General features: G+C 32.1%; 1 protein-coding gene across 1 annotated transcript; it reads right to left on the bottom strand.

The window, feature by feature from the left end:
• Positions 1-1984: 1984 nt before the first annotated feature.
• LOC148603437 (uncharacterized) lies at positions 1985-5763 on the bottom strand. The gene is made up of 4 exons (XM_088552740.1): positions 5711-5763; positions 4734-4828; positions 3033-3216; positions 1985-2177 (listed from the first exon to the last, which is right to left on the bottom strand). The coding sequence occupies exons 2-4, from the start codon at positions 4821-4823 to the stop codon at positions 2167-2169; spliced, it is 285 nt and encodes a 94-aa protein (XP_088408866.1). The 5' UTR covers positions 4824-4828; positions 5711-5763; the 3' UTR covers positions 1985-2166.
• Between the last annotated feature and the right edge of the window lie 9838 nt (positions 5764-15601).

A 15601-nucleotide genomic window follows, 5' to 3' on the forward strand; every position in this document is an offset into this window, starting at 1 on the left:
TACATAATATGATTAAATGATATAGCAGAAAGGCAATATTAACCTATTGAGTAAGCGCTAGTCCAGTATAGCTTACACAATTCAATAGCATGTCAAGAAGCTTTTTAATTGACTCATACTGAAAATTAACTTAAGCTATCCCATATCATTCTAGCTTTGCTACACGCCCGCTTTGTCGTCTGACATTTTTAACTATTTGATTGAAACTCGGCTCTTAACACTTCCGTATTTTTTTCAAATTCGATAAATCACATTACGTTGCGTTGGGCAATGAAACAGAGGAACTCCCGAATGAATATTTTTGCAAGATTGAACTTGCTAAGTTAAAAAAATGCAAATACCTTTTAACAAGTACCATAGGCATATTAAAGGCATATTCCCCGGCAGGTATAAAAATGACATAAATATTAAAAATACTATTTGAAATACTCTTGCTATCAACCAATCAGAACCATGGTATAACAAACACACAAAAGAACGAATCGAAGAGTGTATATGTCTTTCTGCAGTCATATACGATCTACGTATAGAGTATAAAGTTCGTTATCTGATGTTTTACTCTAGATAAGCTGATATCAGTTCCAACATTATGTTTTAACACGCATGGAATACACTGATAGTTTGCATTGAGCTCCATACCCATTAGAAAAATACCGGATAAAAGTCAGTCTTGGCAAAAAATATCGGAGCGTCAATAATTGGACAATTCACTTACATACACGATCTAAACAGAACAAAAATATAATTTCATTCAACATCTGAGTACAAGGAAAATAAGACATCTCACACTAACAAAATGAACACCAACAAAATGATAAATCATACAAAAGACACTGCCTTGAATGATTACGTTTATCGAAATTGTGATTCAATGCTATGACAGAAGAATTTATTCGTACAAGTTTCTGTTCTTGTATGGTGTTGGATATGGTATTAACAAGTATGTATTAGTTTATTACATGTATAGCATAGGAACCATGATCTATCATTCTTTTAGTGAGTGTTCACTTTCTGTTTATTTCTATAGGTTTTGTTCGGTTCCCAGTATTCTGTTTATTTTATTCGCTCTCATTTTGTTCATACACACGAGTTCATGATCAGTGTTTTATCTTTCATTTTCTTTTCAATGCATTGTATTTTAAATGGGAACAATTCAAAGAGTAACTGTTATAATATGTTCACTGCATTTGAATAATAAAAACATCCAAAATCGTCATAAAAAATAAACAAAAATAAACAAAAACAAAATCAAAAACAAAAACAAAGACAAAAAACAAAAATCAAAATCAAACAAAAAAAAAAGCCACGGTGCAATTTATCATGGTGTTTACAAGGAATTTCAATTGCCGTTTTCGGTAAAGAACAGTAGCGTCCCATAAATTGCATTGTTGTCATAGTCGACAAAAAATGGCGCATGTTGATCGTTTCAAAACACCCAGTTTTTGTTGTTTTTGTAAGTGCTAGAGCGATATGAAATAGATGAGTTAACTTTTAATTGGCAGAAAAAAAAATACCAGATACGTGTACAACAATAGCAGATGAGATAAATATTTAACTGGTTGAATTTTTGACCGATATTAAAATTAGGTCAATATTAAATAAATCTGTTAAACAATGCATTATGTCTGAATAAGTACATAACTGTATAATAAAAGGGTCATTGCAGTTTTCTTGGCCAATATCATGACCTACGGAGAACAATATTGCTTTCAAAACATCGTACAATATGATATTTGCTCTGGGCAATATTCATCATTATAAGTGCAATAACTCTGTGTTATTGAAACATTGAATACCTACCCCGGTTACATATGCTTTAAGAAATTATCACATGTCAAAAGTTTTTTTCTAACTTTATGTTAAATGAGGTTCAAAGCAAAGCTTTTATTCTATATTTTTTCAACTTTTCCAATATGACAAACTTATAGAAATTAATACTGCAGGTTTTTATAATTGTCTAATAAATGCATATAAGTATAAAACGGAACGTATAGTTTTAAGTCGAAACCATCATTTAATCGTAAATAGGCAAAAATACAAAATATATTATTTGAGGTAACATACTGTCTGTTTATTATCTAAAACATTGTGTTTCATTTGATATCAGTGGTCTGGAATCTATATATAATCATCGTTTATATTTGCTATGTTTGTCATAATGGTGATTCAGAACTTTTCTGAAAAATAAAACATCATGATGATATACTCCTTTCATATGCATAACATCACATTTTAAGACCAATCGGCAATGGATGGGATATAAATGGAGTTGAGAGGAAATATAACTTGGCCTATTTATCTAAATAAATGACAAATTACATACAAAGGTATAAATTGAGATAAGTGATGATGAAAATAGGATATTATCATAATTAAAAATTCCGTATGTTAGATTTTTCGGCAACATAATTAAAGTATTTGTTGAAAAGACTTAGCTAAAAATGTATGTAAATGTACGTCTGGTATTAGCTCGTTCAATAATAATAATAATAAAACAACTATAAACTTTATTTTTTTTAGCAAATGAAAAAGTCTTTCCTGTTTATTTCCTTTTAAAACATGAACGAAATTGACAGGCGAATTTAGTGCATTTTCATGCTTTAAGGATGATCGCTGGTCTATGTAAGAAAAACAAGGATTTGAAAGAATTAATAATTTTTAAAGATATTGCATGCAAGAACAAAAAAAATAGAAGAGTCAATATGTTCGTTTTTGAGATATAAGCATTTAAAATTGGAGGGGAAAACGATTTATATTAATTTTTCATAGGGTTTGTCTTAGTAAGTTTTATCTTTTTAGACCACCAATTTTGGAATTTTGAAATAACAAAAGAAAAAAACATTTTAAAGTGTGTTAAATGAAATTATAAAATAAAATTTGGGGTTAATGGTAAAAAATATTAATACTATGTAATGGAAAAAAACAGAGGGGTAAAAAATCTGTCAAATATGGCTGAACATGACCAAAGAACATTCTTAAAACTAAATGTTAAGCATAAAGTATATGTATAAATATAGGTATGAAACACATACCACCATTATCAATCATGCCATTGCCATCGTCGTCGCCATCTTTTAGTGCTTGGTCAGCTTTTTCTTCCGCCTTTGCTTTTGATCCTTCGATTTGCCAAAATATACAGACAAGTTCATCACGTGTCATAGTATCATCGTCTATCTCTGGGCTTTTAACCATTTTCTGACATTCATCACTCAACTCCTGGTTAATGAATACATGATATGAAGGATGGAATTCAACACATTAAAGGTAGCGTTTTTGGTACATGTATTAGTGAATTATCTTTACAGCTAAATATGTTATATGTTCGCCCTTTTCAACGATTAGATAAAGCAACAAAGTTAAACATAAGTCCATATATATTCTTTGAATAGAATACAAATCTGACATAATCATTGTTAATAAAACCAGAGATACATGTACCTTTCAAATAAAGAAAGAAAAAAATACATCTGTTCATTCCTCATCATCCTTCATCATTGGGTTATTCTTCTTAATGAAGTCAACTACACATGTTTAGAATTGGAATTGATACCGCATACGGTGAGCAAATGACTGTTTGTGGATTCAAACTGGTCTAGAGCTGGCATGTCAGTTAACTGCTAGTAATCCTTTGTTTGTGAATTTGTGTAACTTATAATTAGCTTTTCTGTTTAACAACAGCTGATTCATTTTTGAACTGATTTTTAGATGTGTTTAATTGGGTACATTTTTCGAATGTGGTCAGATTTAAAAGGAGAGAGTTATGAGTACTTTAACCCCGGCCCTTTTTTTGCGCCAATCCAAAGGTAGGAATGTTTGGGCCTCCGTATGTTGTGTTGCGTTACACGTACAGTTTACTTTAATTTATGTTGCTGAAGTTTTTAAGGGCAACTATTTCGCTAAACCAGTGACTAATATTGATTTGGGACCAGCTGCAGCCCGCCCTGTGTTGCGTGGGCTTCCTCGTCGTGGGTGGCCGTAAGCTGATATTTGTGTTCCCGGTGGTGTTATTGTCCCTTTGATAAATTCACCAAATCCATACTCGTTAAATCAAAAGTGAATTATTCATAAAAACACAACTGTTCCGACCAGTAATTCTATGCTATACTATGCCTACTTTGCAAATTATGTTTCGTTATGTAGGTGGCAATCTAAACAGATGAAATGATTTTATCGTGACAGATGTTACTAGCCTCATTTAAAAAACTTATTATCACTTAATTATGCTATGCAATTAAAAAGCATTCAAATTTGGCATTAAAACTTCGTTTCTATACAAGGCGTTGACATTAGTGTATATCATATATTAATGCCCTTGTAAATAAAATTAGATCAAATTAAAACTCATAAAATTGAATGGGTATTTACTTGGCACAATATATGACAGGACGCATATCAATAAAAGTAATTCATCAGACTTTCTTATGCATTTACCCCTCTTTCGTGTTACTTTTATATATTATACTTATCATACATATATATTTATATTGCTATTTCAAAATAATATCAGTATTATTTTTGCTGGGTTATCTTAATGATCTAAATCCATAACAAAAATCAAAGTATAAGGGGTTTTATTTTACGATGACCCCGCACCCCTGGCCTGGGTATAATCGATATTTTTTTACCTTTTCATGATTTTTTCAAATATTTCACGGCAAGCAATACACAATGGAACGTACCATTCTATTATGATTCCTGCTAACACTCATTCACTGTGATGAATAAAAGCTTACCTCACGTTTGTATTTCTGATTTCTGGTTGAAAATCCAATGACATAAGCAATCGTGACTATCACAATGAATAAACTTAGTCTAGCCTGCATGATGCCTGAAAACGAATAGATAAACAGAAAAGTGCATAACAAACAGTAGACAGGGCAATACCTTTGGTGAAGAAGTTTAAACCTTGATATTGTCAAATTTACTGGAATAAATCTAAAATTTTGCTAACATCCAGATAAATCAGTACTGTAAAAATTAAATCTACAGAACAAAATAATCTACCCTTAAACAATTAAAGATTGCCGGATCATTAACAATACCAACTTGCAGTAAGTATAAAGAGTAATCAAGGGAACCATGATTCTAGCGGAATTTAAATGATGTAATCAAGGGACAAATACTAACATGGAAGATAGTCACACACAACAACAAAAAACATAAAAAAACAAAATAGTAAGTATACAAAGCAACAAACGTAAATGAGCTACTAAGACTCCACTAAAAATTTGGTGCATGAAGCAGGTGCACCGGTAGGGTAAGTGTCCTCTGCTTTTCTAGAAACATCCGTAGAGCTGCTAAGAAAACGTGGTACAAATTATGCAATACTTCTACCTCAGGAAATCTCTCTCCAAAATAACTAACATATTTATAATAAGATCAAGCGAGATAACCCAGATGAATTAACGTCTATAGTTAAAATTGTATTGCATGATAAAATGAGAATAAAAAAGAGAGATTCAGATTGTATTTTAACATCAATGATTTAAACTGTTACTTCAACATGTAAGATTTCTTTATTAGTAGTTAAAAACTAAGCATTTCATTTCAGCTTGTATGTAAACAAACAAAAAATAAAAACAATAAAAAAAAATAAATAAAAAATAAAAACCTAACAATTATTAACAAAGAAACGCTTATTTTGAATATAAAGACATTGTTCACATGAACTGCATCTTTGTTATATAAACTTCCGAGCCCTGATTCTTACCTTCAATTTATGTGTTATGTTATCAATATGATACAAAACTGTTTCGAATTTTTATTTTTATACTGCTGCAAATACCCATAGAAATAGATTATTTATTAACTAATCTCGTTTGATTATAATCCGTGCGACGATTTAAGTCATAATTATTGGATAGGTTAAGAAATTATCATGGTATTTTCCAATCATTACACATATTTTGTTTTGCATGTAAGTAATTTTGTAAATTATGTGTAAAATGTATTCAAAATTCCGCATTTCAGCATTCCATTGACAGATAATTTGAAATTAAACATTTATTCAATTAACCGTTCAGCAGATTGGGCCAAAATGACGCAGTAATGAACATCGAATCACTGTTTAACAATTATTTTCTCATGCTTTTCTAAATGCTTTAATTGTATGGTTATATCGCTTAATTTATTATTATATACCAATTGCAAGTTCAACAAATTTTCGTATTAAAAAGAGTCAGATGTAGTACACGACTTACTAAGCCAAAAATGTAATGTTCGCAATCACCATAGGTTACAATTTAATGTAATTAAACTGATCTTTATTACTGAAGTATAAACTTAATTAATGATACATTTTTAATTGATGGAATGTTATGTGTTTTATTTTGTTATTTTCATATAAATAACATACAATAAACTTATGGATAAATATTTTATTTGTTTTTGTACCATCAAAATTTTCAAAATTCAAGTTTTTTATCATTTGGTATTGAGTTTCAAGCAATACTAGGTTTATATTGTTTAAGGTTACGCCATAGAATATTTCAGAGTTGAACCACAGAAGTCCATTTTATTATTGTCTTACCACGGCATGGCCATTTATGTCGCATGTTATAGCCTGAGCGATAGGACCCAGACATATGTGGTATAATCATATTTGATACAAAATCAAATATGATATTGTTTTGTTGTATTTTAGCATTATTGTTTTTTTTTTTGCAGTATTATTAGTTTCATATGGTTTCTTATGTTGAGCTTCAGCATTATTAGCTGGTCATAATCTAGGTGGTTGATATAAGGTCTCTGATTATATTTTTATATTAATATTCAGAGTTTTCTTTTTTCATGCTTCATTTAAGTCTCAATTTTATGGCTTATTGAATGGTGCTTGCCATTGTATTCATTGTTGGTAAATTCATATTCACATGGATACATGTACTGTATGAGAGCAAAAGCAATTAGGATATTCATAACTCTTAGTATCTCATATTTTGGTTAGCTTTGCATGTTGATTTTATTACTTTAACATCTAGTTTTTTTTAATTTTAGATTTATAGGTCAGCGTTGTTGTTACAATTTTGCAATTAGTTATTCATCATTGGGCATGAAATATCCACCTGGAAGTATGCATGTAAGACAGCTTATATTATCATGAATAAGTTTCCTTGATACTGAAAGTTTGAAATGTGTGTTGTTTGGAATAATTTAAATTGTTTCTCTTTGTACGGTATGAATATGTGTATTGAATATTTGTTATTATTTTAACTTGATTAATAAACACAAGAATCCAAGTTTATTTTTGACGACCTCGATGCGCCCTGAGGTACAATGGCACCTACGTAGATTTGTGGTGAGATACTGCAGCTGTATTTTTTTGTTTTGTTTGTGATCTGTCCGTGATTTATGCTCGATTTTTATCTTCTTTTTATTTTCAAGTATAGGCTATTATACATAAATAGGCAGATTATTATAAATGGGCAAAGTTAGTTTTTTTTACTTTGAAGTAGTTGGTGAGTAGTCTTTTGCAAGTTTTTTCTTCTTCTCCCCTTTGCCTGTTAAGGATTAACACTTAATGTTTTGTCTGTGGTTGATTGTACTTGATATGACTTGGTGTGATTTCAGTTAGTCTAACTTTTGTTTTAGTTTAGTTGGAAAGTATTATGGATTGAAATATGTTTATCTATGCATGTTCTTTATGATGTACATTGTGTTAACTTTGTAATTTTATGAAATTTTGTATGACTTTTCACACCGTTCCATGTTTAGTTAGATGTGGTATGGGTGGTCAAGGGTTGATTTATTCATTACTTAATCCACTTTTTGTAGTTTTGTGTGCATGTATTTAAGAGGATTTGAATACCATATATGGTTGTTCATAGTATTGATTAATGTATACTTAGATAGTTGTATGACTTAGTTGGACTAATACTTCTTGTATTACCTGAGGTGTGCTAAGATAGTTAATCGAAATATTGAAAATTTGGATATATATATATATATATATATATATATATATATATATATGTCTCAGAATCTGACGACTCTATTTGCTACACTGCTCCATCGGATCAAATTGATACAGGGAAGATATATAAACGTATAGAAAGGTCTGAAAAATTCCCAACGATGTTAAACTGTCAAATTTGCGATGCAAATTTTTGGTCGTTCCCTCCGCGGGACTCGAACTCGTACTGCTGTGACATCTATGGCAACACCGCCTGCACAAAGTCCAGCGCCCTAGAGTACTCGGCCAGCTAGGCTATATAAAAATATAGCTTTTGCTGGCCGGGTCATTCCTCCTCGTAGGATTAATCTAGGGCTGTAACTTAGTACACGATGTATGGTAGTACGAGACAGTTCATTTAGATAGAGGATCAAATTAGTGATGCGTGTCACAACAACGTTTATATATCTTCCCTGTATCAATTTGATCCGATGGAGCAGTGTAGCAAGTAGAGTCGTCACATTCTGAGACGTTTGTATAATATTGATTTGTTGTGACATGCATCATTAATTTGATCCTCTATCCTACATATTAACATCTAAATGAACTGTCCCGTACTACCATATATCATGTACTAAGTTACAGCCCTAGATTAATCCTACGAGGAGGAATGACCCGGCCAGCGAACGCTGGACTTTGTGCAGGCGGTGTTGCCATAGATGTCACGGCAGTACGAGTTCGAGTCCCGCGGAGGGAACGACCAAACATTTGCATCTCAAAGTTGACAGTTTAACATCGTTGGGAATTTTTCAGACCTTTCTATATATATATATAGGTGTATTGTATTGTGAAGGGAGATAATCAAAATTGATTCACTTTTAGGATAAGTTGTATGATAGTATATGGCTAGACAAGTGAGATAATCATTACTTACTAAGGTATTTCTCCACAGGGAGGGGGGACCTTACTGTAATTCTTTTGATTATTATAATTTTTTTTTCTCCTGTAAATTCTTAAAATTGATATGGCAAGAAAAGTATGCGACGCATTTTTATGACACTTCAGACTATAGATCTAAATCACTAAGACTATGCGTTACTGACTTGTGGGGAAATGACAAATTAACGCGCCTTGAGTCATCTTCCCAAACACCAATTTGTTGTTTTTGCCTCTAAAGGAAAAACTTGTATAGATAGAGACAAACTGACAAGTACATAATGTTTGTCTTGTACTTTGCCAATAAGAATGTCCCGTCAGTGAAAGCGATCAAACTATTCCCTGTATGAGTTTCCGTCATTGTTTTTATTTTGAAACCTGTAAGGCGTAGACTTTCACCATTCATCCTAGGTGACATATGGTGTATCCAAAATCAACAAATTCTAGCTATAATGTTAATGTTCTTTTGTGTTATTGCAGGATTTTGCATTCAAGGATGCTAAAAGACTGTGTTTGTCTAGAACTATTGAAGAAAAAAGTTCATTGACATTTGGGACTATATTTGAATACAATGAATTTGCGTGGTGAGTTGATTATTTTAGGTCAAATTTATTTACCTTCATCTATTTTTTTTTACAATAACGGAAAACATCCGTAATATCGTGATTAATTGATTTTTCCATGTAAATGACTACAGATGTGTTCTATTGTACGGCGACTTTACTTCGTGGGATGTTTGTTGCTCTGTTATTTGTCATTTCCTGCCATAGTATTTTATCTCATGACAACATTAATGGTTTGTTTTATTTTCAATGCAAAAGTATTTACACGTTCTCTTCATGGTGCGAGGTTCTTTTTTCAGTATAATCGTTAATAACTGAACGGTCAAAGCGCCATACCTCCACATGTTAATTTGCTTCGATCCGGTCTGACAGAAAATCGGAAAAGTTTTACACTTTTACTAAATTTCCAAAAATGTGAAAAGGTACGGTAGAAAAACATATTTTCTTACTTTTGACATTAATAGCTACCGCTTTGTACGATGTAGATCATTCAATTTTAAACTTTTTTCTTCTGCTGAAGTGCCTACTGTTAATGATTTCTTGTTATTTTTTGTTACCCCTTTCCTTTGTCGATGTTTACAGAAAATAGTATCATCATTTATGAATCCCTTCAATATATACAATTAATTGAAATATTTTAGTAATACACATCATCAGAACAATGACAGTTCTTTGACAAATAATCAATATGTTCTTAAATTTGTCAGATCTTCGTACTTCAATATAAAAAGTGTATGAATGTGACTACATATTGATATCGTAACACCCTGATACTGCATTACTAATCTATCGAAATGATGAACCTTGTATCAGGGGATTATTGTCAGCCTTACTCGGATTAAAGATTATATTTCGTACTCACATTATAGGTAGACAGTTTCATAACGTATCTCTTCCTCTTGTACATCACAATAATATATAGAACCTAACTCTAATTCGGATTCGGGAATAAGATAGACAAAAGTTTTCCTATCCCCCCTTTCCCTTAGAATTCGTGTATAAATGAGTTTGACAATCGATATCAATGTCTTAATTAAAGCAAAGAAAATAATTATATTTTTAGAACATTTTAATTCTAATAGGCATACTACGGATTTTTTTTTCATATTACGCGGATATATGGCAACCAACGTGGACAAAAATAAGTGTTTTCTAATATTAAAAAAAATGATTTTTTAATATTGCCAATTCATTTTTTAATATAACAGATTTGTTTTATGATATTACAAAACCCTTTTTTAATATTAAAAAATCATTTTTTGATATTAAAAATTCAATTGAATTTCTAATATGAAAAAATGATTTTTAGTATCAAAATATGATTCTTAATATCTAAAAATGATTTTTTAATATCAAAAAATGATTTTTAATATCAAAAAATGATTTTTTAATATCAAAAATTGATTTTCTAATATTAGAAAATGGATTTGCTGTATTCAGTTACGCTCTTTTAATATAAGAAAATTATTTTGTAATATAAAAAAAATGTGACTGATTTTACAATGTTGCAAAGTGATTTTCAAATATTGCGAAATCATTTTCTAATATTACAAATTCACTTTCTAATATTATAAATTCAATTTGTACTATTACTAAATCAAGAATTTGTAATATTAGAAAATGAAATTTTAATATTACAAAATGAATTTCTAATATTAAAAAATATTATCTAATACTACAAAAAATATTTTGTAATATTAAAACGTTATTTTATAATATTACAAAATATTGATTTTTGTCCTCTCTGGCTTGCCATACGGATACAAAATTTTATTGTGAATGCTTCACAAATGTTCCTTATCAGTGTTGTTACACGTTACTTGTATTCGATCGCATCGGTGCATAATAAACTCATAACTCAGGCTACAGGGACAATATTTTCACGGAACTACATACAGCCCATTACTATTAACTGAGAGATCCGGCCGAGTATCTTTGACTTACACCCTTACGGTTTCAGTTGTATAAAGAAAACAACTATGTATTATGTTGGAATAAGCACAAATGCTTGGGTTTCCATCAATGTATTTTCAAAGATCAAAAATCCATATTGAAAGACAATTCTACTTTCCTTAAAGTTAACATTATATAATTGATATTGAACTTGATAATCAGAACTATTTTTTTCATCGAAATAAATAAAACTTTCAGTGTTTCAAGTCAGTACAATATGAGTGCATTTTCTACTATGTGGTTTTACGAAAATCTAAGGAAAGACCTTAGCAATTGTTTTGGAACAATTATTTTTAATTATTATATTATTATTATTATTATCATCATTATTATTATTATTATTATTATTATTATTATTATTATTTCTATTATTATTATCCTTACATTAGAACCAACAAAAGGAGGTATTAGGAATATATTGGTGATTGTGGATCATTTCATGTGCTATGCCCAGGCAATTGCAACCAAAAATCAATCTGCTAAAGCATAAGCTGAGGTACTGTTCAACAACTATAGAGTACATATAGAATCTCAAAGAAGCTTCATTCAGATCAGGGAACTAACTTCGAATTCAAGGTGATAAAAGATGTTTTGCCAGCTGCTTGGAATACAGAAATTCAGAACAACTCCTTATCATCCTATGATAATGGTATACTACAGCGTTTTAACAGGACGCTGATGGGAAGTTCAGGGACTCTCCTGCCAATTCAGAAGACAAACTGGAAGAATCATATTGCTCCACTGGTACATGCCTATAATTGTACGAGACACGAAACTACAGGCCAGTCACCATAATTTCTGATGTTCGGAAAAGATCCTTATCTGCCCATTTATCTAGCTTTTGGTATAATTAACGAAGTAGAACGGCAACCACAGTCCAAATACATAAACGAAATGAAAAATCGTCTGGAGAAGGCTTGTGAGATTTAGAAGAAGTCAGCTAAACAGTCAGTTGAAACAGGAGACAAATTATGACAGTAAGGCCAGAGGTGCAGTTCTAGAGATAGTAGAGGATACTTGTAAAGATTGTTACCTATGACGGTAAGCAGAATTAAAAAATGTTGATAAATGGGAAAAGAATATATAGACCAATTTAAATCAGACGAACGTTGACGTTCCAGTGTAGAGTGTGCAGAAAGAAACTTGGAAAGGCAAGAAGAAGACTCTACATAGGAATTTCCTTTTGCAAGATGGGAATTTCAACATGCCTTATTCAGGTCCCGTACGTCAAATCCCTGCACCTAGACAGTCAATTCTCAAAGCAAGACGAAGGTATCAAGTGCCATCACCTAAACCATCTGAATTTGAGTACCAGAAAAGTTATGAGGAGGTAAGTATACATCTACAAATAATGTATGATGACGTTACCTTTCCACCTTTGCAAGATACTAAAAATCCTTTACAGGTACAGGCTGAAACTGAGTCAGTTAGGGTGATAGAGCATATTCAGGCACCATTTCGGGAAAGGGTTCAGATGATGAGAAATGTCCAGTGCAAACTCAATCAGACAAGGCTGAGCATGATGTGCCAAGGTCTCCTGAACCTGAGCTCAGGCATTGCAGTGGAGTCCGGAAGGAACCATGTTGGATGAGTTCAGGGGATTTGGGCAGTATTTCTGCTAACACGCCAGTTGAGAAGACATTGCAACAAAAGACTTACTATATTTCTGATATTTTGTAGAACGGTTTATTTCCAGGATTAGAGAGAAAAGCTTGAGAAGCATTGTTGTCTGTCATCACCAAGGACTGATTCTTTTTATGTTTTTAATTTTTCATGTTTCCAGTTTTTTTCTTTTCTTTGTATGTTTCATGGTTCATGCATGTGCATATCATAAGTAATGTTACCGCTATTTTGTTTAAAATCCCTTTCGTCTTGCTAAACGATAATTTTCAATCTCACGCCAGTCGAGTGAGAATGAAAATTATCGCTAGTTTCTATGTCCCCGCGTGACATCGGGAGGGAGTATGAGGTATAGTCATATTTAATATGTAAATAAAAAATATAAAATCAAATATGCTAGTGTATTTTAGCATTACTGTTTTATTTCATTGGCATTAATTTCATATGGTTTCTCATGTTGAGCCTCAGTAATTTTAGCTGGTTATAATCTAGGTTGTTGTTTTAAGGTTTCTGATTGGTTTAATTGTTGTTTTTTTTTCTACATTTAACTTTTCTTTTGGTGAACTGAATTATTGGTATGAGGTTTTGGAATTTGACATCTGAACAGTCTCGTTCTAAGTAGAAACTATTGTAAGGAAAGAGAGGAGTACGCAGACTAGATACGGCAATACCTTACGGATGCAATGACAACAAAGTATAGGAAACCTTTCAAGCCAATATAACAATAGCATAAATGTGATGAATTTATTTGACAAAAATCCAAAACGGGAAAGGAGTCATGGCCATCGCCACTATACGTCACCTAAGTTACATGATGTCTCCATAAATGGTCTCCTTCCTTTCATACAAAAACCTCTTGGACTTCATCACATTAGAACCAAACCGTATGCTATACCTCTCACTCTACTACACCCCCTTTACAAAATAAGTCTTGACACTCCTGTTTCTGACCCCACATCATCATTATACAGACTTGTTGCCATCATTTTGGATATTGATTTCCACAGACTCTTTAAGCCTGTTTGTGTGAAAAGTTAAGATGAGAAAAAACGATCATTTCTTTCACTACCGTTTGTCAACAAAGGTATAGATGCAATTAATTTGGCTAACATCCTCCATCACTAAAACATTACCAACAAAATCCTCCCATATTTCAAAGACAAATCCATACCAATTATTTCATATTCCTATACGTCACCCATTGCATCCAAAATTTTCAATTAAAAAAGGCTATTGCAGAACCTCGAGCTTGAGGACTTCATGGCTAAACCACCTGACTGTTCTTGCAAAACTTCTGCATTCAAATATGGTCCTTCAAGTCACGTCGTTACGGGAGATTTAACCATTATCGAAAACGAATCTCTGCGAAATATCCTTTCTAAATGTCCAAAGTAGCGTGAACCAAGCTCCATAAATTGGAATTATAACTTTGAAGTTCTTATGAATGCCGTCGAGGACTATGCAAGAAAATGGATAAAACGAGAACAAGAAGAGTGGTTAAAGGCCGTGAGGTCTTTAATTTTGAAACGAATGAAAGTTTTAAGTAGGTCAGTGGTCTTAGCAGTGATAAGACCTATACTGCTACCACTCTCTCCAAAGAAGAGATTGTGGAAAACCATAAATCTGTGCTATCCTCTTTTGGTCTCTCTACGAAGAACAATGATTGTGATTTACCGTCTATTTACTGGATTCCTAAACTCCACAAGAATCCATACACTAACAACGTTTCATAGCTGGATCTGCAAAATCTACCATCAAACCTCTTTCAAAACTTTTAACTTCTATACCCACAACTGTCAAAGAGGGTCTGCAGTCCTACCACAACACATGTTACTCCCGTAGTGGTATTAATTCAATGTGGATCCTGAAAAATTCGAAAGATCTTTTGGAGACAATCAGTTCAAGACTATTATCTGAATATAATAGCATTAAAACCTATGATTTTTCAACAGTGTATACTTCTATTCCCCATACTCATTTAAAATTCCCACTTGAAAACATTATACATCGTTGTTTTTCAAAAAAAAAGATGGTACACCTAGATACAAATATATAGTTCTTGGTTGAGATTCCACATACTTGGTAAGAAATAATTCCAAGTCATCTTCCAAATATACAGAGGAAGATGTTTACAAATTGCTGGAAACAATCCTAATTGCCGGGATTTGATACATCGCATCTACCCAAAAAAACTTGCGATAAAGGATACCACACACACTGTGAAGTCAGCCTACACTTAGAAATCGATGGTAAAGGAAAACTATTGTCCAAACTTTACAACAAACGTGATGACTTTTCATTCAGAATTGTCAACTTTCCTTTCATCTGTAGCAACATCCCTTCGGCACCTGCGTATTGACTGTTCATATCACAACTCATACGTTATGCCAGAGCTTGCCGAAACTACGCAGACTTTTTGTATCGCAGTAGAACTCTAACAAATAGGCTTCTGGAACAAGGTTATGTTGCTACAAGATTGAAGTCATCACTACAGAAGTTTTATGGTCGTCATCATGAACTCGTGGATCGTTATGGTGTATCCATCTGAACCATGAAAACTGATTTATTCAACGGGCATAGTTTTCCTTTCCTCGTTTGTCTACCCCGAACTTGACTTTTTATGAGCAACTCGGCGGGTGTT

Source organism: Perna viridis, chromosome 11 (assembly GCF_037379345.1).
Source record: "Perna viridis isolate PV_CMFRI_1.1 ecotype Kerala chromosome 11, ASM3737934v1, whole genome shotgun sequence".
Taxonomy (NCBI): Eukaryota; Metazoa; Mollusca; class Bivalvia; order Mytilida; family Mytilidae; genus Perna; species Perna viridis.